The sequence below is a fragment of the Trematomus bernacchii genome, unplaced genomic scaffold, assembly GCF_902827165.1.
Source record: "Trematomus bernacchii unplaced genomic scaffold, fTreBer1.1, whole genome shotgun sequence".
Lineage (NCBI taxonomy): Eukaryota > Metazoa > Chordata > Actinopteri > Perciformes > Nototheniidae > Trematomus > Trematomus bernacchii.
In genome coordinates, this window is record NW_022987739.1 from 24,528,548 (window position 1) to 24,553,141 (window position 24,594).

Here is a 24,594-nt window from a genome sequence, read left to right on the forward strand (position 1 = left end):
CACATAAAAAACAACTAATTGAAATGAATGAAATTAAATCTAATCAGTTATTTTCAAAAATAACTGTGGAACAATTTTAAGTAAAAAATAAGCTAGTATCATGAGCAAAAATGACAGAAATAAAAATGATGTGAGAAATAAAAGGGGTTGAAGAATGGATCCCTGTGAAATGAGGTGCACCTGAAGATGCCTGAACACTTAATATAAACCAACCTTTTAAGTATTTTTGTAAAGCATGGGAGAAGTGATCTCTGACCCCTAAAATAAAAAAAGAGGGACAACGAATATGAATAATTTATAACTTAGAAGTAATAAGTAAGTTGCAGCTAAATCTTCTTACATTTCCAATTCACAAGACATTGTATGAGTTTTACTTAATGGAGCTGCGGATTCTGATTAATGGGTGTTGTGTACTGTGAGTATGCATGGGTAGAGCGTGGTTAGGAACCATATATATTAGAAAAAGGGCAGGCTGGGTCACTGATGCTGAAAAACTCTTGATGGAATTCATGTAAAACTGATTTCTTCCCGCTGTTGGGAGACCTTCCATCTTGAGTGAAATCAGTAATGGAAAGCAATGAATGTCACAGTATGTTAGAACAAGCTGCCAGTCATGTTTAATGTCCAGTGCCTAAATCTTAATTTGCCCAATATGTGTGAAACAAACAGGCTGAGTAATCGGTACAGCAGCCTGGCGTCCACAGATTTGGCTAATGGTGACGAAGCTGAGTGCATGTATTTCTGCATGCTACAAACGTGCAAGCTCCTTGTTAAATGTGACTTATCAGTGTCTTTGTACTTGAACTAACAGCTGATGTGCGTACAGCTGCGTTTACTGTAACTCTTTACATCAACTGAAAGCTTTATTACAGAATATTAAATGGAAAAGTTAGGGGGATGTTCAATGTCGAATGATTATTTTACATGATCTCTTATTTTCAATATTGTATCTTCTCTTGTATGTGCAAACCAGTCATCTACTTTCATTTCGGATGTTAGATTTGTGTTGGAATTTTTTTTAAATAACATTTTTACCAGCATTATTTACCGATGGAAAAATTGTGAAGAGCAACTTGCCCCTTAGCCTATGTTAATTACATTTTGAGCCTTTATCAAATGACATTTTAGACAATGGTATTTTCAAAAGATTAAATTACAATACAACACCTAGTTCCATGTTATAAGACCAATAAAACTAGTGTCTGTGTTGACTGAAAGTAAAATACATACTCACAGGCTCTGAAACGGTTATTAATTAATCAAATCAGATATAGAATGTATTGATCAGGACCTAACTGAACCAGAAAATAGTTAAACATTTTGGGATATGTGCTCATTTTACATCAGAGAGTTCAGTTAAATATATGGCTAATATCTGTGTGTTAAGAACAGAGCTGGAGTCAAGATGTGGTTAGTCTATCCAAAGCCTAAAACTCAATTATTATGAAGCAAACCTCCCAAACTAAGAAATAAGCGTTGACTCTATAAACTCCTAGCTTACTACTTCTTCTCTAATGCTTATACTTTTTCCATATTCCAACACTGCTGACGATTTCAAGCATAGGCTTATTTTGAAGTGAAATCACATTAAGTATTTAAGTATTTAATATCTGTGCTGTGAATAAAGGTAACGCATATTTTTAAGACATATAACTGCAAAGAAATGCATTATATATTTATGCATCAGAATACTAAAGTTGTAACTTTCAGGCCAGATAAATTCAATATGTTGCCTTGCTTCTTTTTTCTTTCAATCAATTCCCATTAGCTACCTACATGTATGATAAGATAAACTATGTTAAACACAATCCTCTTCAATAGGCAAAGGACAAAAGTTAAATCTGTAAATGGATTGGCTCCCCCTAATTAGCAAAATGAGTATATAGCTGTGTGGATATTATTTGCAGTCAGGCGTCAGTTTTATTCGGAGGATGATATGTTGTTGAGAGAAATAAAAACTAAAAGTAAAGTAGTAGTAAAAAAAACATGTCTTTATGAACGAGAATCATAAAATAATTCAGATATGGCTTCAAAAAGAATCTGATGGAAAATTTATGAGGCATGATAGTTTGAAGAAGTTAAATTAAATCTGCAATCACACCAAAGATCTTCAAACAAGAAGCTATGCACATTAGTGAAGCCGTGTAAGATCAGACGGAGGCACCAACCTTTCTTGTTTGCTGCATCCACAGAATCAAGCAAACAGTGGAAAAGAGAGCAGAGTAAGAAAGGATTCATTTACAAGCTGTCAGCAGCAGGAATGCCACAACACAGTGTCACCGTGCACCTGACAGAGCACGTTACAGCACCTGTTTATTACTTCCACTATTTATCTGATCCACAGCCACTGAGCAGCATACATCTTCTTTTATCGCTGTTTAGAACGATATGGTCAGTAAGAAATATTAGCTGTTGGTGGTCACTTCCTGCTCTCCCATGAATTATACTCATCTCAACAATACTCACAGTGACATTTTAAACCCCCTTTTAGCATGAATGTGTCCCTGCCACATATATCAAAAAAAGATTTCCTGCCCTGCAGTTTGTCCGTCTAACATTAACTCGTAGTTTGTGATATTGGGCTATATTGGGCACACACTGGGGCACCAACCACATCTTTTTTTAGGGCCACGAAACCTGTTCAAATGACACAAAAGGTAACTGTTTGATTTTCAAAGCATCAGCATAGGATCAAATGCACTATAGAGCACAGTGTCTGCTCAAACTACTTGATTTAGGGATGCAGTCACTGCATTGACACAGTGAAAGGATCCATTGTTTGGCTGTGTGTCAAAAATAAATAAAGAAAGATCCCATTAAAAATATTTAGAAAAAAACTAGATCTAAATAACAAAGAGTTTACGTGGTAAATGATTTATCTTGACTGACTTTTTATTTTTGCTGCGGCGGAATTGCTGCATGTACTTATTAAAATCAAAACAAGGTACTCTTAAAATAGGAGAATGTAAGAAAAAATATGTTCTCAGAATTATATATTTGTTGGTACCACTTTACAATAAGACTACCCTTATAAAAGGATTCATAAAGGGTTTATAATTAGGTTATGAATTAGGTTGTAAACACTTTATTTATCATTAAGAACCATTTATAAACCAGTTCTAACATAGTTTTCATACATCAACACAGGCTCACTATTTGGCAAGATGACTAAGCCTTACATTGGCTACGAGAATCCACTCGGTGAACAACATACCAAGGATGCTGGCTGATGAAGAAGATGAAGTAAGCTAAGTAGCCAATATAAGACTTAGCAGTACAGATAAATGTGGGCTCACTATTTGGCAAGCAACCGGTCACAGTTGCCCTGATAATCTCATGTCTTATAAAAGCTTATTCATGATTTATAAAGTGTTCACAACCTAATTCATAAATGAATTACAAACTATTCGTAAACCCTTTACTGTATAAGGGTAGTCTTATTGTAGAGTGGTACCTATTTTTGTATCAACCCACATGTTATGTGTGCTCTCGGGAAAAGAGGTACACTCAACATCATTGTACAGAGTTTAAGTTTGCATACAACAAAATGCAGTTTTACATTTTAAGTTAGCTATCTAGAGTTTGCATCTATACTGCTAGCGGGATTGGCTAAAGACTGATTGGGTAGACTGTAAAATAAGTAGTTTCCCTCACAATAGATTGTTAGTAAAGCACTTTTTCAGCAGACTACTCATCCTTCTGATTTCAGACTTAACAGTTTTTAAATCAAAAGCAACAGTATTTGATATTCCTTGTGATGGGTTAACTCAACTATTTTGTCAAAGTGTACAAGGAGTAGATGGAAAGCACTGGCTGTTTAGAAAGTAGGAAAAACCACATTCAACCATTTTAAATACTATGATATATTTAAGAATATGTTGGCAGTAATGTATTAAATATGTTCATCAGCAATTGTTTGTGGGACGAGCTTGTGTTAATAATAGAGCTGTTTTCCTCACTGAGTACAGTACAGATGAATGTACAAATTCAGACACATCCCTAGATAATGAGCATGTGTAGCAAAGTAGGAGCCATATGGAGGCCCCGTCAGCGCATTGAGCAGTTCCAGATGTTTTATCCAAGCACAGGCAGCACGAGCCAACTGTTAGCCTGGAAGAGCGGCGCCACGGGGCCAGCATCTTCCTCCCATCTGCCGCGGAGGGCCGGTGCCTTCAGGCTGCCACGGCCAAGACGAATGTCTGTCTCTACTCTGGGACTTCACTCTGACCATTTCTTGGTGCCTCACTTTTGTCAAATGTTCTTGTCATCTGCTGTGCTGAAGAAAATGCTCGGGGTGTCTCTCTGGACTGTGCTGAAATGATCGCTCAGCTAGATGATACGAGGAGGAACACGAAGGACATGCACTGCCTTCGAGGTACACTCAGACTAGTCCAGAGAGAGAACATGAACATTTGTATGCTAATATTACTGTTAAATGGTATTTCCCTTACTAATAAGTGGGAGACCGCAACATTCTTAAATCTAATTATTTATTATGGATGATAATTAAATCTATAATTGTTCAATAAAGAGGGTAGATATGATTCTTTAATCAAAAATAAAATATATATTTTGCATTTAAAGCATATATTTATAAATTCAAACAAGCACATCTTACTGTGACTGGTTATCCTCATTTTCCATAATAACAGCAGTGCTCCAAAGACATTATGATACACTTAGTGAATTTAAAACAATTTATAAAAATATGATAAATAAAACATAGCAGAGGTTTGAATACTAGCGTGTATTTGAGACTTTTTGAAATATTTGTTATGTATTCAATTGTAGTTTAAAAAAAATCTTTGTTCATTTGAAATGTTTAAATAAAATAATTCCTAAATTTTTTTTTAGGTCAGTATACATAATGACTTATTATCGACTTTTAATTTGATATTTTGTAGATGAGTATTTGAGTTTTATAAATTTAAAAAATATAACGTAAACTATACAGATGGACCACTGACAAAAATGTCAATCAGCTCCTGAGTACCCCCGCCTGGTGTGTGCAGCTTTGCCTCTCAGACTCACCTCTTGAAGAGTAGAATGGCAATGACTATGATGATGATGAGGATGACTGCCAGCACCGGCCCCATCACCCACAGCATCTCCGGCTCCTCGGCGTGCCGGCTCATCCCGCTGTGGAGCTTCACCATGAAGGGCTCCGAGAACGGGCTGGCTGCAAAGGTCCTCTGCTGAGAGGAGGAGGACCAGGGGAGGACCAGAGGAGGAGGACCAGGGGAGGACCAGGGGAGGACCAGGGGAGGAAAGGACCAGAGGAGGACCAGAGGAGGACCAGAGGAGTACCAGAGGAGGACCAGAGGAGGAGGACCAGAGGAGGACCAGAGGAGGAGGACCAGAGGAGGACCAGAGGAGGACCAGAGGAGGACCAGAGGAGGACCAGAGGAGAGGACCAGAGGAGGACCAGAGGAGGACCAGAGGAGGACCAGAGGAGGAGGACCAGAGGAGGACCAGAGGAGGAGGACCAGAGGAGGAGGACCAGAGGAGGAGGACCAGAGGAGGAGGACCAGAGGAGGAGAGGACCAGAGGAGGACCAGAGGAGGACCAGAGGAGGACCAGAGGAGGAGAGGACCAGAGGAGGACCAGAGGAGGACCAGAGGAGGACCAGAGGAGGAGGACCAGAGGAGGACCAGAGGAGGACCAGAGGAGGAGGACCAGAGGAGGAGGACCAGAGGAGGACCAGAGGAGGAGGACCAGAGGAGGACCAGAGGAGGAGAGGACCAGAGGAGGACCAGAGGAGGAGAGGACCAGAGGAGGACCAGAGGAGGACCAGAGGAGGACCAGAGGAGGAGGACCAGAGGAGGAGGACCAGAGGAGGAGGACCAGAGGAGGAGGACCAGAGGAGGACCAGAGGAGGACCAGAGGAGGACCAGAGGAGGACCAGAGGAGGAGGACCAGAGGAGGAGGACCAGAGGAGGAGGACCAGAGTCAGTAACTTATACACAACAGCGAGTAGATTAAGAAATAATACACTGAGAATAACTATGTACTCAATCTGTTTTACTACAATCAACAATCAACAATCAACAATCAACAATCAACAATCAACTTGCCAAACTGATATAAGTTTTGCAAATAAAACACTTTTTCTTTTGTGAAATTAAAACATTTGTATTAATCGCTGAAGGAGCAATTCAGCTCTCTCTCTGGTGTTACTTACAGTCAGTTACACCACACACAGGCCAGAGACACAACCTTTTCCCACACACTGGTGGAGAGGTGTCAGAGGGACTGGGGAGCAGTTTGGGGTTTGATGCATTGCTAAAAGGAGCTATTCTGCTCATTTTCAGGGTCATATTTATATTTTATGTCTCCACTGTCTCCATGCTTTAATGTTCAAAAAGCTCTTTATTTCTCTCATACTGCCTGAGCTGCAGCACCTCTTTTCACCCTCTGTCTGAAACCAGAGCCCAGTCTGCTCTGATTGGTTAGCTGGCCGGCTCTGTTGTGATAGAGATGTCCTGCCTATCACTTACAATGTGTTAGAACGCTAGCCAATATAATCGCAAGTGTTTGATAGTTATGTCCCCCTTAAAGGCAGACAAGTGACCCTTAAAGGACACCTCTGCAGTTTCAATTATTAAGACAGAATAGAGAATCAAACGCTACACTATAAACGTTACTATTATAATTATTATGACATTATACTACCATCACTGTGCACTCACATGCTTTCATATTTAGACTATTATGACATTTTGTAAAATAAATTGAGAGAAGACCTGAACAGATATAAATAGGTACCAACATAAATCCTGAGTAGAAAAGAAAGAGCAAATTCCGGTTCTTATTTCATACTCTATAATATAATCAAGACATGGATGAACAATGAGTAATACAGCCAGTTCTAAATGCAATATCTGAATCTGTGTGAGTTCTTTCCTATATTTAAATATTTTGACAATATTGGTTGTGTGTTCAATGAGGCAGAATTATTTTGAGAGATTAAGCTGCATATACAAACATGTTGGTTGCAGTTGTGTTGGTGGGGGTATCAGAGGCAGGCTGCTGTGCTGGCTGCATTGGGAGTGCATGGCTCCTTATGGAGAGTCCCCTGTGAGGCCTGAGAGGAGCAAAGAAGCCCGGTGGAGGATCCACATCAGGGACATCTTTTGAGGACAAATCTAATAATACAAACACCTTCACTAGGCCTTCTGGACAGCTGTGCTGACCTGAGGCCTGCGTCAATGCCATCATTGGACTACATGGCAGCCTCACACTGCTGCCAGGAGACACACAATGTCTGAGAGCGTGCCAGGCTAAAGCAGGTTGAGCTCTATTAACTATTATCTGTATCTTTAACCGAGTTTCACCAATTACATAGACCTTTCTAATGTTGTATACTATATTGATGATTCCAGTTTATTGCGACAGTTGTCCTGTTTCTGTAGTTCTGTCAATCAGCTTTATCAGATTATACAATTGGACTTACATAGTGAAAACTACTTGATCAGGTGTACGCTATTTATGAAGCAACGTTGTGAAAATGTATGTTATCATATATGGGACATGAACAGCAGTCTCGAGGGGGAAAGTCCTGTGTTAGTTTCACTTATCAATCCGCCCCAACCTTAGAAAATGTTTTTGTGATATGTCAAAAACAGACGTCACCTGAGCAAAAGTGTCCTTGCCTCGAAATATTATTTGAAAATAAACCTGTCAAAATGCTGCTACAATGCTTGGTGTAACATTCACAAATAAACTGATGCCTGACTCATTGTGGGCGTGTTGGCTTCATAATGCAGTGACAGAACATCACATCATTGTTGGAAGGAAAAATATAAGCCATCATTGAGCTTCAAAGAAAACAATGTCTATCCTGATTACTGAGTCGCAGTGCAAATTGGTAGAAGGTTGGATATTGGCAACATATCAAAATTAAATAGAAGTTACATGGATCGATTTACAAGGCGTCATTCACTTTAAGTAAGTGTTGTGCTTGTCTCTTTATGTTCGGTGAGACATAAGTGCAGAAAGTGGGACTGTGTTAGCGAATGAGACTATAAATATAGCTGTAAGCCTGACGGGGGCTCTGATGCAGCTCCTCTGGGTGGAAGCTGTAAACACAACCCAACAACGCTGCTTGTTAAAACAATGTCACCCCATCAACGGCCGTCCTTCCTTATTGATTTATTAAATTCCAAACATTTGCAAACTTTTTTTTCATACAACATTCATTGTCAGAGCTTGTTATATCAGGGCTGACACTTACAAATGAATGGTACATGACCTTTGTGGCTTTACAAGATTTGATAACATTTTTCATCTAGTGGAATGCTGAATAAAAAATCCAACACATCCAAAACTGCAAAAAAATGCATTTGGAAGGTTGTTTACTTTACTATCCAAATGCAATTCATTGTCATATTCCTTGGAGTTACAGAAACCTCTTTCAGCATCATGTTTATATATATATACTGTATGTATAAAGGCTGGGCAAGTTAACACGTTGTTATTATTGCGTTAATGCATTCATTCATTAACGACAACTTTTTTAAATGTAATCTTATCATTATTTTGTATTATTAATATTATTATTTTGAAAGTCAGTTGCTCACTGGCTCTGGATACACATACAGACAAACTGTGTTCTTTGAGAATTTGAATAATATTTAGTAAAAAGTTATATTATTAGAATAACCCATAGGATTTCAAGAAAACAATACTATTACATACCGTCCATTTCATAATATCTAAAATGTTACAAGGGTAACATTTACATTTTTCAACATTTAGTTGTTACCAAAGGCAGCCCTGTTCTGCTGTGCAACAGTCTGTCGCTCTGTGGTCTGCTGATACAGTAGTGTCAATTCCAAAATGTCTCAAAGTCAACTGTTTTTGAACACGTTTGTGGTTAGATGCCTAACATAAAAGCTGTGGTTAACACAAGCTTAAAGGATGTTCACGTTTTGTTCTATAACATAAAATAAGTGGTTAAATACCCACTGGTGAATGACTAAAGCTTCTATGTGTCATTAAACAGTGGTCTCTAGGCGCAGTGGTCTCTGACGCGCAGCCATGCAATCATGATGTTGTGTTTTTTTTATAGCTGGGACATGTTATTAAAATACAAAATAAGATGCTTGTCCATGTTCTTGAGAGACCAGGACAATGTCGCTTTTCAGTGCCTTACCAAACAGTTGGAAATCACTCAAATCTTCCAACTCTGTTACAAATAGGAGAAGAAACCTTAAGAGATAAATGATGTGGAGCTTGATAACTTGCTCAGCTCATCTGTCTCCTCAGCTCTTTCATCCTTCTTTTCTCTTTACTTCTTTTTGGCATTTTAAGCAAAGCGTTGCCTACGGATGTGAAAGTCTTTTTTAAATGACAGTTTTCCCGACTTTTAGACTGCACAGAACAGAAGCATTATAAAAGGTATTGAGACAATCTCTGGGGCTGTTTGGAGGTGATCAATCTCAGCGTCACCAGATAGATATGATCCTTCAGCGGGAAAATAAACTGCTGCTACATCTGCTAGCTGGATGGAAGAGGTGGGCTTACAAAGAAAGGAGTTTGAACATTGTAATATTGCTTCCATTGTCCATAATCTCCCCAAATGGAAAAAATGGACTCATACAATAATCAGAAACATTTAAAGAGTTTTGAATGCTTTGTTATTTCCCAGAACTTTGAAGCCTCATTCTGAGACTAAATGGATGTTATCCAGTAGGCTCAGCAAATTACCCACAATCCTCAGTCCTCTGCAATGCCATCCTTCTCTTTTTTCGGTCTTTTCTCCCCAAAGTTCAGCATCCCTCCCACATCAGAAGCCGATTCCAGCATCTGAGCCATTCTGTCTCCAATGATTGCAGCATTTCACGCCTTCTCATAGACGTCTATGCATTTCCCTCAGGTGCCCCCCCCCGCAAAGCAAACTTATCCCCCCATTAAGCTCCCTCTTTTTTCTCTCTCCACCTCTCACTCTCCTCCTCACCTCTCTGTCTCTCCCTCAGGGCTCTACATTCAAACGAAGCTCCTTCTTCCTCTGCTGTAAGGGATCATACTGTTTATCTGGCTCTTTTCTTTCATACCATTTCTCAAGTCCCCGTCTCACTGTTTTCAATGAATGTGATTAGTATTCTATTTTCGTCCAGGATTTCTTTTGAATCAGGCTTGAGTGTCATTTACTGCATCTGGGCTTTGCTTCCCTGTTTTAAACCGATAACACTTGCAGTTCAGGGAAACACACTTTTGAAAAAGTATTTCATGAGCTGGGTTGGAGATGTTAAGTGTTTGAAAGACCAGGAGGAAGAATGATCTATATTACTCATTGAACTTGCAGCTAGAAAAAAACACCGTCCCACATGGCAGGCTGTCCAGAGCAGTGCATGCAATCTTTCTTTATTTCTTTCATTTATATTTCTTGTAGTTCCACATGTCAAATTTGGATGGCAGAACAAAACGTTTTTTTTCTTTAAAAAATAAATATATGTATATGAATTTTTTTTTTTTTCTCTTTCTATCCATCTTTCTTTACAATTTGATTTTGTATTTATTATCATTCCATTTCCATCTTAAGTGTTGTCATGTCAGTTGATGTCTTTGGTAGATAATATTTAACTTAGCATCGTTATCAAGTACGTTTTTTGTGATTATCTTTCTGTTGTTGTTGTCTGTGCTTATGTGGAAATGTAATAAAGACAATGATACAAAAAATGACATTATAACACACTAACGCAGTCTTTACTCTCGCGCTCGTGAAACCTTTTCTGTTAGGAAGCTACGCGAGTGCCTTCTATGCAGCTCCTTTACAAGGGGAGCTATGACTGTGGCTCAGGGGTAGAATGGGCCTCAGTGGTTGATCCCAAGCCATTGCAGTCAACACGTGCAAGTGTCCTTTGGCAAGATACTTAACCCCATATTGCTCTGAAGGAGTCTCTACAGTATTGTAGTGTTGCTTTGGATAAAAGCATCATGTGAATGACAGATAATGTAACTCTATCCCTGGATCAGCTTGTGTAGGAGGTTGGGGTTAATAGATGATGGAGACCCTCGAGAGCCAAATGGAATCTCACTTGGATATCAAATACATCTTCTTTTAAAAGAAGATAAGAGTAGAATGGAATGTGATAGTGATTATAAATATCTGACTCAACAGAATCAGCTGGGGAACAATGTGGTTCTTTGATGCTGAGATAATGCCAAGAAATAGAGCATTAAATAAAGAAGAGGGTTAATGACTAATATGAAGTTAGAGAGACAATGCTGTGCTTTGTGAGTGACAGCAGGGATCACGTCTTCAGTGCCTGAGAGCTATATCTGCATGACTCAAGGACGTGATTTGCACTGCGTCATGCCTGGCACATGTGCACCCCCCCCCCCCGAGGTGCTGCTCTTTGTTCAACAGATAGGAAACACCAGGAAGGGAAAAAAAGCATGGCCGTCATGACACTGTTTATTCAGCAATGCAAGGCCTTAGGGAAATGTATGGGACTCACACTGCAGTCATAAGCACTAGAATGTGACCCGGAGGGTAGGAATGAAGTTTTACAAGGACTATTCATCTGTGGATATTAAAAGGCCACGAATAATCAGCAATAGATCCGCATATTAAAAACCTTTCCGTGTTGCCTCAGCCATGCCCTCGTCCTCTGGTATGAGTTTACGATTCATTAAAGGGCGCGAAGTGTCAAGCACAGCCTCGGTCTTGGTGAACCTTTCCTGACACCACACTGCTGCAGACAGGGCAGACTGTCTCTTACAGCTAAATCCACTTTCATACTCTACTTGCTTCTCTCACATTGGGATTGATGGGGTCACTGCTATTACAATGTAGAAGGGGGGGCATTTGGTGCTAGGCTGGTCGGAAAATCATTTGTATTGTTACCAGAGCTTGGGATCTGCCAACAGGCCACTGATGAAGGGCGCAAAAACATTACAGTGTGGAGAAAATAACAACACCTTCATATATAATGCAATCCTGTACAACAATAATACAGACTGTGCCTTACCACAGTGCTGAAAAACATAGTTGCAGGTTTCACAAGGTTGCACTCATTTCAAGGCGATTGCATTATACTCAAAAAGTGTCCCTGTAGCTGTGTCTTATCAACATGGGGATAAACAGGTTATTGTAATGAAGGGCTGAGGCCCAGACTTCCCTAACTCATTTTAGAATCAGAATTCCCACGAGATAACTGTTTGTTTGTCATGAAAGCAGATTATTTCTTCAAACCAATCAATGATTTGGCCGTCAGATAATCACATTGATCTCTGGCATAATGTTGCTCATCTGTCTGCCTGGAACCTTACATGTAGTGTCTGACTGTAATATGATACAAATCAGAAATAGAATTGAACCTCACTAACAGACCACTGCCCGGCCATCTTGTTTTAAAGGGGCCATATTATGGCCCCCGAATGAACGCCTCGATTTGACTCCTATTACCATGTTACACTCAAGTTTCTATTGGCTCGCGCTTCAACACATATCACGTGATAGGTGAAGGGACGGGACATTTCCAACACATCTCTGAGCGGTTGACCAATCACAACAGAGCCGGCCAGCTAACCAATCAGAGCAGACTGGGCTCTGGTTTCAGACAGAGGGTGAAAAGAGGTGCTGCAGCACAGGCAGTATGAGAACAAGAAAGAGCTTGTTTAACATGTAAGCATGGAGACATGTCACAGAAGAGACACAACATACAAATATGAACCTGAAAAGAGGCATAATAGGGCCTCTTTAATCGTTCCTTATTCTTGCTTTTAATTTAAAGTGAAATTGCACCATTATGTTCCCTATTTCGTTTCTGGCATGAATATTTAAGAAATGTATTTGAACTTTTAATGGCCTAAACTGATTGTGGTCTGTGTTTACATTGAGTGGGAGCACCACACTGTGACCAGTCAATAATGCTGTTGAGTGCGTTATGTCTGAGATGCTTTGAAGCTGCATCGGTAGTCAGGCAATACATTTGGGTGTAGACTTTCCCCTCAGTTAAAAGGGCAAAGGCTAATCGGCTCACATAATGATTTTGAAAAAAAATATTGAAATGAATAGCAGAAATAAATATTGTTCACCTGCCCATTAAAAGAGTATGAAAAGAGTAAAAGCACAAAGGATTTTGAGTATATTGAAGCATGCCTTTGCAGGTTTGAAATGCAGACTACACAATGCAATGAATGAATATAGAGTCATTAAACTAGAAATCACTTAGGTCCTTTATAGAACAGATACAGTCATTTAATAGAACTGGCTGAAATATTCCAAATTTAGAAATGTAACAAATGGAAATAACATTAAAATTTGAAAACGTTTTTTGCTACATTGGTCTACTCTGTTTACCATTAGTGGGGTAGGTTTGAAGGTGTTAAGGCCCAGCACCCTGCTTCAACCACTGAACCTTTAAAATATATTGACATGCTACATGCTCAAGTCATAAATAAAAATAGATCACTCACAGACTCGTTGTCCGTCAGGTCAGCCAGAACGAAGCAGCGATACTGCTGCTGGCCCGGGAGGGGTTTGTTGTAGTAGCCGTTGTATTTCTTCTCGTCGCCCAGTGTGAAGAGCTCAGGCAGCGTGTCCAGCTTGGCAGCAATGTATGGCTGAAGCAGGTTCTGGCTCTGTCTCTTCTTCCTCTGCAGGCTGCTGTCAGCACCGGGCTCCAGGAGCTGCCACAGGGACGATATACAGTGCGTGAACGAGACGTACACACATGTTCATTTTATGGGAAGTATTCCTTCACAGTCCTTTCTCAGAATGAATGAGAATGCCATGTATGTGTTCTGTCTTGACATCTGAAGCAGTCATTTTTTAAATGAATGCAAGCAATCAATTCATCAACCTCAATAAAAAAATATTAGATTTACAAAAGAGGAAGAAAAACAAAACAAAAAATGTTAAGCAGCAGACCTACAATTGAATGAAAACTAAGAATCATACATTGATTTAAGATGCTCTCTGGACAGAGGGACGAACGAAAGGGCGGAAGGGTGGACGGACAGGCGGAGAGTCCCACATAATCTCTACATTTCTAGATGTATTAATAATATATCATGTAAATACTTTATGTTAAGTGTCTATTCTCCAGCTTCGTATAGTAAAATCCCATTTTGCCATGATGACCAAAAACAAAAACTCACAAGGTAAAAACAATAAGGGCTGGTAACTGTTAGAATAAAAAAAACTGAACCTTTAACCATAACCTCTCCTTGCCTAACTTTAAACCCAAACCTGACCTTAACCAGAAACCTTAACTTGAAATTGGAATGGTTTGCCTTTCTGGTAGCTGCTTTTATGAACTTGCCTCCCGAAATAGATTATTTGCTTAAATAAGACTGCAAACAGACCTAATCACCTTTCAACAGTGAACACACATCCACTCACCTCCTGTATGTCCATGTCTTCAGGGTTTTCCCATCTCCTATGAGAAGCCGGATTGACAGGGACAACAACTATGTAGTACCACCTGAATCAAACAAATACACAACACCATTAATATATATATATATACAATTCATTAAATACATAGTCTTTAAACACAGCTTTAATGTTATTTATTTCTAATGCTTTTACAGTTTCCTGAAGGACTTTCAGTTCTAGACTTGTTATATAGCTTTTTCCTTCAAGGCTTTTTCTATAAGTGAAAAGGTCTGGGTTGTGCATTCATACAGATATGGTATTCGTTTTTGTTTAACATCAGCCCCACTTGTCTTTCTACAGATTACTGCTGGGCAATTTATTCAGAGAAGCAAACACTTGAAACACAATTAAGTCTAGGTAATTTGCAGTGCCTGGTATCTTGATCGAGCTGAGGAATAATAAATTGCTGCCTTTGCATTGTGATTCTCCATTCTGAATAGTTGTGGTTTTAAAGCTCACCTCTTAAATAAATTGCTTTCTAGTGTCAGGACACAGCTCAGAGGCAGCACTGGGGTTTTTATAAGCGTGGCCGTGCGGTTTTTAGGATATAATCATGGTGTTGTTGTGTTGTGGGACTGAATGTTTTGTGAACTTTCGGAACTACTTTGACCTAAAAGAACCTTCTGCTGCAGTGGATAATTGGCTGGTGTGAACTGGCTAGAACAGGAAAAACCAGGATTGTAATGGCTGCAGACAAGCTTGTGTCTGAGCTATATTGTTTGTTTGAGTCTGACTGTTTTTCAATGAGCGTAAGCCTCCCTGGGCTGCTGTATGCTGAGGATTTCTAAGGTGTTCAAAGAACTCATACACTGATCGATGATGCACAGACAAACATATAACACTATCTCAGGTCACTTCTCTCAGATTCTTAGCTTTAACAATACCCAACAATGTGAAAGTACTCCAAAGTATAACTCCTTCTCATACTCATTTAAAAAATGGCCTCTGACAGAGAGTTAAAATGTTATAATATGTTTAATTATTGGGTAGTATTATTGATGCAATTCAAAGAAAGTAAATGATAATGTTGCGACTAGTTTATTTGTAACAGTTTTCAGTTTTTCAAAAGATTTTTGTGATCACATTTATTTTATTTACTAATTTAAAGGTCCCCATATATACTTTTTTTCATCAATATATTTGAGTTCTCAGATATATACAAATCACGTCTCTGAAGTGTTTGGCTCCGAACACCAAACAGATCCTTGCAGCATCCCATAATCCTCTCTGTTTCAGCCCTGTTTCAAAAGTGCTGATTCTCTGTCTGTTACTTTAGATGAAAATAAGGAGCCACTCCCCACGCCCCTCTGAGAGATATTTGGTTGGTAAAGAACACAATGGTGCTCTAGGAGGAGATTCATGTGATAAGGTGATTGGCTAATGGTTACACAAGCCAAAAAATCGTTATGACATCATAAAGTGGCCAAAATCTGATCAGCTCATTTTCAGACAGGTTTTTATAGAAATGGATCAGGACAAAAAGAGAGGGAATCTTTTTTCCTGAAACTTTCAGAGTCTCTTTCCACAGAGGGAACACATGTTTCTGTATAAAAGACATGAAAAAGTGGATTTTGCATAATAGGTGACCTTTAAGGCAGGAACACAGAACAGCATGGCATAATATACATTAACATGTATATGTATATACTGTACATACCAGGCGAAATACACATGCATATAGCTCCCTTACAAAACAAAAAACAATATAAACAGAAACATCATAAGACAAACATAAGACCACAGTAGGCAGAAGGCAGGTCCTGAGTGATGAGGTGCAGAAGACATCTTTAGAGCCATCTGTCATGAATCATTCCTCTCATAACAACACAACCAGCACTGACCTGACAGAGACTTCAGCAGGCCCAGTGGACAGGCTGATGGTCACTCTCCCCCCCTCCTCCACATCCTCTTGGTATAGTGCTGGTTTGATCTGCGGCAGGTCTGGGGCGGTTCTGATGGACACCTGCTGCTGGAGCCCCCCAGCACTGTTCCCCCGGCTCATGAGCACGAAGGAGTAATCTGTGTCTGGCTGCAGCTGAGTGATCAGCTTCCTCTTCAGGTCGCCCTGGACCTCCACACTCTGCTGGTTGTACAGGATCTAAAGCCAGGAAGAAGGAATATTTAACTGACACTGTTTAAAGGATTTCATATAATTGATGATGTTTGCAACACTGGTTATCTGTGAAACTGCGCCTAATATGCCTTTTCTTTTTCTTGTAATATGTGTTATATAGGTTTTTGTGTATGTAAATGGTCTGCAAAGGCAAACATACCAAAGTTCACTCAAAAGGAAGATTCTATTACACCTAACTCCCCTCTGCCTGAAACACCTCGATTAGACACCTTTGTCTACTTCCGTAACATAATGACATACTTTTTTGAAACACTCACGATTCTATTGACTAGTGCCCAAACACATTGCACCATGTTAACCAATCAGAGCAGACTAATAAAGCACTTTTTTAACCTTAAAGCATGAAAACACGTCACAGGCAGAACATACTTATATGAAACGGAAATGAGCATAATAGGGCCAATTTAAATACTGTATTTGTGCAATGGAAAGCTGTAATATAAAAGTTGCATATCATCTGCATAGAGTGATATTTTATTTATTTTCTCCTTCTCTTGAACTATTTATTCCTTTTACGTTCTATCTAACATTAACATTGAATCTTTTAGGAGTAGTTGAACATCTTTCAACTTTTTTGTCTTTTGTTAGTATTTATTTGTATATGATAACATAGTTAGTTGAGAAAATGTGTACATTAGTTTAATCAATCTTCAATCTGTTTATCAGAGCTGTGAAACTTCTAACTTTGCTGCCTACTGTTGTTCTCTGCTTTCGATTGTGTGAAGCACCCTGTGACTCATTGTTTTATGTCACAAGGTGCTGTGTAAATAAAGTATGATTGATGTGTTTACACTTATTTATTTGCTGATCCATGGTCATAAACCTTTGTTTTTGCACTTATCAGAGCTGCACAATGCCAAATATGAGTGACAGCCCAGACAGGCAGAACTTCATATGGTGCAAATTGATTTTCTTTATGATTTATCAAGCAGCTGTTCTCTTGAGGACTACCACAGTATATCAAATGTCCCGTATTCATGTCTTAACCTTATTTGATGGTAGCTCCTGTCTGCATATACAGCTCCTTCACTACAATATATGTTTTCTTTTCTAGCATGAAACTATGTTTAAAAAAAAAATGTATCTTGTCATGTATCTTCAAATATTTCAGGTGCCTTTTTGATGATCCATGTTTCTATGATTGTGTCCGAAAGTAGCTTAAAAAGATGTAAAAGTGTAAAATTAGTCCCGAGTTTTGGACCTTTTCTCTAATTGCCCATATGCAGCGGTTCAAGAGTATCAGTAAAAAAACAACAATTATTTTTGTTAATTATGTGGCTGTACGGTGAAAGCAGGAGCTGATCTTACCTTGAGAGGCACTTGAGATTTGAAGGTTTCTGGCACTTCCCAGGTCAGAAGGACAGAGGTTTTCGTCACAGCCTTCACGCCAAAGTTCTTTGTGAACACTGAGGGAAGGTCTAGATGATTATTAGCTGATTCATTTAGTTGCAGATATTGACTGAGATTATTCAAAGCTGAATATCTGCTTCACAAAAGCAAGAAAACAAAGTAATTGTTAGATCAAATATGAGCAAATGGGTACACTGTGCACTAATGTTCAGCAAAATAAAGTCTACAGTAGATTATTTGGACACTACCCCTGCAGGTCTCAGCAAACCAAGCTTGGAATAATATCATCAAACATATAAAAAAGAAAAAAATATATACAAATGATCTATGTACAACAAGTACATTGTGGTTGACATTTTTCTCAGAAATGAAAATGATATGCTTCCATTAAATATTTCAATATATAGAGTCCGACTGTTTCCTTTGCAGTCACTATGTTTTCTGTAAAATCATAATGAAAAACACATGTTCACTTGTGCTTCCTTCTGCCTCAGAACCCATTGCAAAGGATCACGCTTACATTTCTGCAAAAAGCTGAAAACCTTACACACACGGGGCACAGTGTGACTATCTTTTTTATAATTAAAATCTTCCGACAAGACACCTGAATTGAATCCTGACTGACGGCACCAATATACATAGCTGCCTGTTTCTTCTACCATCAACAACATAATTGCTACTATGTTATTTCATAATATATCGGATCTGGTTTCATCTTTAGGAAATGATATGCCTGTTAAAATGTGCGTCTCTACCTAAATATTATTTTATTTGCGCCCTTTTTCAGTAAAATCGAGAACTCATGTGTTTAGTCACATGTTACAACAGTACCCTGTCTGCAAGCACAATGCAGCCCATATACTGCAAGTAGCCTGTGGTTCTCACCTGGCATGGACAAGGACATGGTTCGACTCTGAATGCTGGGGCTGATGGGTCCCCCCCCCTTGCTGTTGAAAGCTTGGACTCTGATATCGTAGGTGGTGTCTGGCTGCAACCCTTGGACGGTCATGTCTGTTTCTATGGTACTGTTGGTGTTGTTATTGAGGATATTGATATCTCGATAAACCACCACATATCTGACAATCTTCCCGTTCCTCTCGGCCAGAGGAGGGGGCTCCCAGGACAGCTTGGTGGAGGTGGCGGTCAGGCCCACCACACTCAGGTTCTGGGGGTAGCTGCTGGGAATGTCCTCGGGGGTGCTGATCTCCTTCACATACTCCTCCCCGTTGCCTGCCCGGTTTTTGGCGCACAGTTTGAAGATGTAGGTGGCTCCCTTGTGGAGACCGGTGACTGTGAAGTGATCATCCGCCTTTTTGAAGTCTTTGATGGTGAAAGCCTCCTCCTCTGCTCTCTTGTATTGAAGCTGGTACCCCACATGCTCCCCCACCATCTCCTTTGGAGGCTGCCACTGGATAAGGGCAGTGTTCCCTATGGTGGTGCTGATCATCATAGTGGGCTTGCCAGGCACTGGAAGACATTAACATATCTTGATTACTCTCTAAACTTTACTCAGTTAAATGATGCAGAAAGTTGAACTCCCTCACGTAATTTGGTGGTAAGTAACACATCTGTTCTTAAACCATAACCCCTTAACTTTAGAGCATGATGAAACGGTTCCCTTACCTATATATTTTTTTGTTTTTTTACCCAATATTCTTTGCCTTAACCCTTACCCCGACCCAACCATAACTATAGTTTTGGCACATCATGAAACGGTCACACAATTCTTTTGGTAACAGTTTTTTGTAATGATTTTGAAATAGCTGACACTACTGTCATGTTGATTGATCGGTGATATCAAAAACGGCCTTTTGGATCGCTGGTAATGTCACTTACAGACTCATTTGTAAGAAACCAAGAAGTTCATCATGGTTGTGAATGTTAAATAGGCAGACTATGATATTCCTTCTCTTAAAAATGACATACAGTAGTGGAGAAACCAATCCCTTAAAATGGCTTTTGTTTTTACCCAAGGTCGAACTATGAACAACCATTTGTTTCTGGCTTGCAATCATCTAGAAATAATGGTCTGAATGTCTCAACTTGAAACACCCAATTGAAGGCATTCGTTTGGCTGTACAAGCTTAATGTTAGAGGCTGGTGACATCAGAGGGTGAAGTCAATAGTCATATCTTCCTTTATGAAAAGATAACAATCTTTGGTAGGCTACATATGACTTACATTTTTGGTGACTTGTTTCTTTATATTCATAATAACAGAAATGTATAAACATTGATGTTGGATTTTTTATTTATTGTCATTCCGCCTAAAAGTCCAGTGTGTTTAGATGTATACCTTACCAAAAGGTATAGATGAAATGCTTTTTTCTTTGTATGCAATAATTGTCTGAACAACATTCTGATAATCATTTCAGGAGATAAGTGTGATAAGTTAGACACAGTTTTCTATGAGAATCCTCCATTTTTACTCATTTCGGTTTCGGGGAGGGTTTAAACCTCAACCAAAACACACATTTTAAGTTCCCTCAGTTGTGATGAATGTGTTGCTAAAACATGAAGATGAGCTAAAAACATACATTTCAACTGGAAACAAATGCATTTTGGATGGTGGGTGTAAAAATATAGTCTTTTATATTTGTCTTATCAAATAGGACATACAACGTAAAATAATAATATATATATATATATATATATATATATATATATATATATATATATGTATATATTGTAGTAATAACGATATAATAAATGTATAATTGTAAATGTATATTGTATGTAGACATACATTTAGATTTTTTATTTTTATAATTTAGTTTTTGGGAGAATGGTGACATTAAATAAGTGTAAACTTCTTCCCACCCCTTTTTGGATGTGTTGATCATTTGTTTATATATAATTATAATAAAATGTATTTGATACTGCTTAAGTTTCTACAGTATCATAATTATCTTGATTCATTTCATTATTATTATTATTATTATTTGTTGTATTATTGTTTTACACGTTCAAAATAAATTAAATCAAATCAAATCAAATCAAAGCAGCACCCAGCACCCACCTGCTCCCGTGGTAGTGACCACCTTGGCCTTGCTGCGCGCTCCATCGCCCTTGGTGGTGTAAGCAGCCACGGTCACAGAGTAGGTTGTCTCTGCGAGCAGACCTGTTACAATGGCCTCCTGAGAACAGACACAGATAAGAAAAAAGAGGGGGCGGGGGAAAAGACAGAGAGAAAACATGGAGGTTAGGGCGATGGTGTGCTGTCAGCCAGTTTACTGCACAAGGCACTCACGCACATTAGACGAGTCAAGCGCGTTCAACATGCATTAGAAAAACTCCCAAGGCATTTCAAGTGAGGAAAAGTCAAGTGAGGGTCATGAATGTACATGTGGAGTGCATTTAGATGAATCCTCAATGTAGCTCATGGTCATGGTCCTTGAGGGAACTGTTGGATGGTATGAAAGTTGCAGCAGGAAGTGTGTCTGCAAACTGTGATGGATTATTACCTAATCGACAGTCAATCTGTAAATTGGTCAGTACATATTTTTTATTTGCTCTGCACATTTCACCATTGGTTTAAAAAAAGTCCCGTTAAGGAACTGCAGTTGCAAATGAACTAGCTGGCTAACACTGGCACATGTACATACCTTGAATACACACTTTTGCCAACTTGGCAACTTTCCTGCAAGATTTTTTTAATTTTGCTGCGAGATACTTAAATCGGAAAATAAATGGCCACATTAGGCTTTTTTAAGCTCTAGCCAACTGGCTTGCTTGCTTCTTAATGCTCTATCGTTTTAAGAGTGACAGCATTGCTTTTATCTGCACTCATAGCTTAAAGTGGCAATTTTGCTTTGACTTTCTATGCAATTGTGTCTGCTTGTGGGTTATGATACCCCTTTCACAATAAAAGCCCTAGACATATAGACTGCATCATTGCCTACCAGAGAACATTTGCTCAGAGGAAATTCAACAAAATAGCTTGAGTAGCTACCTGGCGAAATTAGCATTATTATTGTCAATGTGCAGGCCATGGATGCATATTAAGAGAACCTGTTGGCCTGAATACATTATAATGTAAGCTGATAAAGGAAACATACAAATATATGGAGCTGGTAAATCAAAAAGCTGTTTAATTTACTTACGTCTGCAGCATTGGTGGGATGCTTATTATTTCAAATGCCAATGTATGACTGCAACTATGTTGTTTTCAGACATATACTGTAGATATAGATATGAGATATGCTTATAATTAATCAACAAGAATAAAATACCCGTGCTACCTATTATTTTTACCTTGGGCCTGCCCTCGTAAATCAAAAGCCCTTGCACTGATTTAGGTCTGCCGCCAGGACTGTATCGGTAACACTTTATATTAAGGTACACAAATTAACCATCAACTAGTTGTTAATTAACATGCATATTAGCAGTATATTGGCTCTTTATTAGTCATTATAAAACACTTATTAATGCCTTATTCTACATGATCATATTCTACAAGTAATAGGCCATTATTGAGAGTTTTTCCTCAATAACGCTCTAATTCGTGCTTATTTATTGCAAGTAAGGAAGTTGTTGTACATGAGTTTTGGTCTTAATATGCGCTGCTCAATCAGAGGGCCTAGGTATAAAAGTCACGGCTCGCCCTTGTCATGTACAACAACTTCATTACTTGCAATAAATAAGCACTAATTAGAGGGTTATTGAGGAAAAACTCTCAACTAATGGCCTATTACTTGTAGAATACGGTCATGTAGAATAAGGCATTAATAAGTGTTTTATAATGACTAATAAAGAGCCAATATACTGCTAATATGCATGTTAATTAACAACTAGTTGATGGTGAATTTGTGTACCTTAATATAAAGTGTTACCACTGTATCTACTCCCAGTCACAGAGCAACTAGAGTAAAGATAACTGTGGAATCTCTGTTCTGTGTTGTTGGTAGCTCAGAGGAAATAAGAACGGGATCCATATGCGTTTCCCACAGAGGCACCAACAATAACACCACTTGGAAATGTTAGAAGGGAAAATGTTGACAATATATCTGTTCCCTGAACACACAGTAATAGCAGCCTACTGTCTCAATTGGGTCCCCGGCATTGCTTTATTATAATACCTTAAATATATCTAATAAAATATTGATTTCATACTCATTCCCATATCAGACACACAAACCGGCACCATTTGGTTACATATAAGATAATACAAAGCATACAAAGGCAGAAATAGCATATAGCAGATAAATATTTAACTCATGTCACCATAAGTAAATGCCTTCAAACACACACAGTGGACATGTCCATACAAGCTCTTTCACTGCTTTTCGGAAAGTCTTGTTAATGCAGCAACATGTACACTCTCTCAGCTGCCGGGAGCTTCCATTAGAGGGCTTGGAAAAGGCCCACTCCTCTCAAAGAGCTGAGGATTTCTTTCTAGTGCTGCTCCTGAGTGATGAGTGATGAGTGGAGAGGGGTTGCAGAGATGAAGCAGTTTGTGATGAGAGAAAAATGACAGGATAGTGGGTGTATGTGGGTGGAGGGGAACACCCAGCGGGTTGTATTTCCCCGTCAAACCGGCGTCCCCGCCCACAGCCTAGGGTGTGCTGTGCCATCAATGGAGACGACAGTGCAAATTAGAAAAAGAAGCCAGGGGTTCTGCAAAAACTAAAGCTCTAATTATTACTTCTTGCCTGGCAATTTAATATCTATCACAGGATGTTTAAATCGTTTTTCTGCTCATTTAAAGAGCAGACGTGTACAGAGCAGAAGTCAGCAGAGGCACAAAGAGTTAATATTCTTCCTGTCTTATCTGCGGGGCTTAAAAGGTGAAAGATACGAGAGAGATGTGACTCCATAAGTTCTCTAAACCCTCATAATTTAAAAAGGGTGGTGTTTCTTTCCACTGTCACCAGAGACTTTCTTACATTTGGAAACGTCAGGTTCAACTGGAGCCAATCAGTCGGCAGTGACGTCCTGTGTGTCAAACATCAAGTGCTGCTGTCCTCGCCTCCCTTCTTTTCAACTTGATCACTACCCAATGTTACAACTCCACTACAAGAGCTCATTAGAAGGTACTGACTCATCTGCACTGAGACCAGCACTAAGGGGGGGACTTTGTTATTTCTAGATGATACTTTGGGACGTAGAGATGTCCCCCCCCTTAGCATATCATGTTAAATGTGTTGGAGTTCTAGCCAATAGAAGCGAGAGTGTTACATAGTGATGCCACCATGCTTAGTTAGTAAACAAAGGAGTCTAATGGAGGCGTTTCATAAGGGACTTAGCCTTTTTATTTGTATTTTATTGTAAACTTTGCAGACCTTTTACATGCACACAAACCTATGTATACCACTGCAAGGTAAAACCCCAAAAGGATAACAGGGCCTCTATAAAAAAACTACTTTTTTCATGACAAAGAACATTAGGCAGAAGGATTCTGACAGAACCACATACAAAAAAAACGTATACATATTTCCAGACTGTGCAGTGGGAATCCCTCTCCGTTGAGAAAGTTAAAACACTGACAATGGAATAATAATCCAGAGGGTCTGAACAACTCAAAAGGACTGCCTAGATCAGACGTGATGCCAAAGGAAGTTGTTGATCGGCTTTGCTCCCAAAAACATTTCTAAAAGAAGGTGTTACACCCATGCAGCTTTTAAATAATTCCTCTTCTGCTATTTCCTAATAACTTACCTGCTAGCAAAGAGTTCGCTTATCAATTGATCGTCATCATATTGATGACTGCTTTGTCTCCTTAA

At 39.1% G+C, this 24,594-nt stretch overlaps 1 protein-coding gene across 7 annotated transcripts in view; it reads right to left on the minus strand.

Annotated features, from left to right (window-relative positions):
* The window catches only part of ptprfa (protein tyrosine phosphatase receptor type Fa), a 234,625-nt gene that overhangs the window by 37,380 nt on the left and 172,651 nt on the right, over positions 1-24,594 (minus strand). For 2 of the 7 annotated variants that reach the window (XM_034147181.1, XM_034147182.1), the window contains 7 exons: positions 20,892-21,009; positions 18,759-19,340; positions 17,832-17,929; positions 16,231-16,487; positions 14,354-14,435; positions 13,426-13,638; positions 5,032-5,192 (listed from right to left, as the gene is read on the minus strand). In XM_034147181.1, coding sequence (XP_034003072.1) covers positions 5,032-5,192; positions 13,426-13,638; positions 14,354-14,435; positions 16,231-16,487; positions 17,832-17,929; positions 18,759-19,340; positions 20,892-21,009 — 1,511 coding nt within the window. Of the gene's footprint in view, positions 1-2,168; positions 2,181-5,031; positions 5,196-13,425; positions 13,639-14,353; positions 14,436-16,230; positions 16,488-17,831; positions 17,942-18,758; positions 19,341-20,891; positions 21,010-24,594 lie in introns of all 7 variants that reach the window. The other 5 variants (XM_034147184.1, XM_034147185.1, XM_034147180.1 and 2 more) reach the window with 3 other exon arrangements.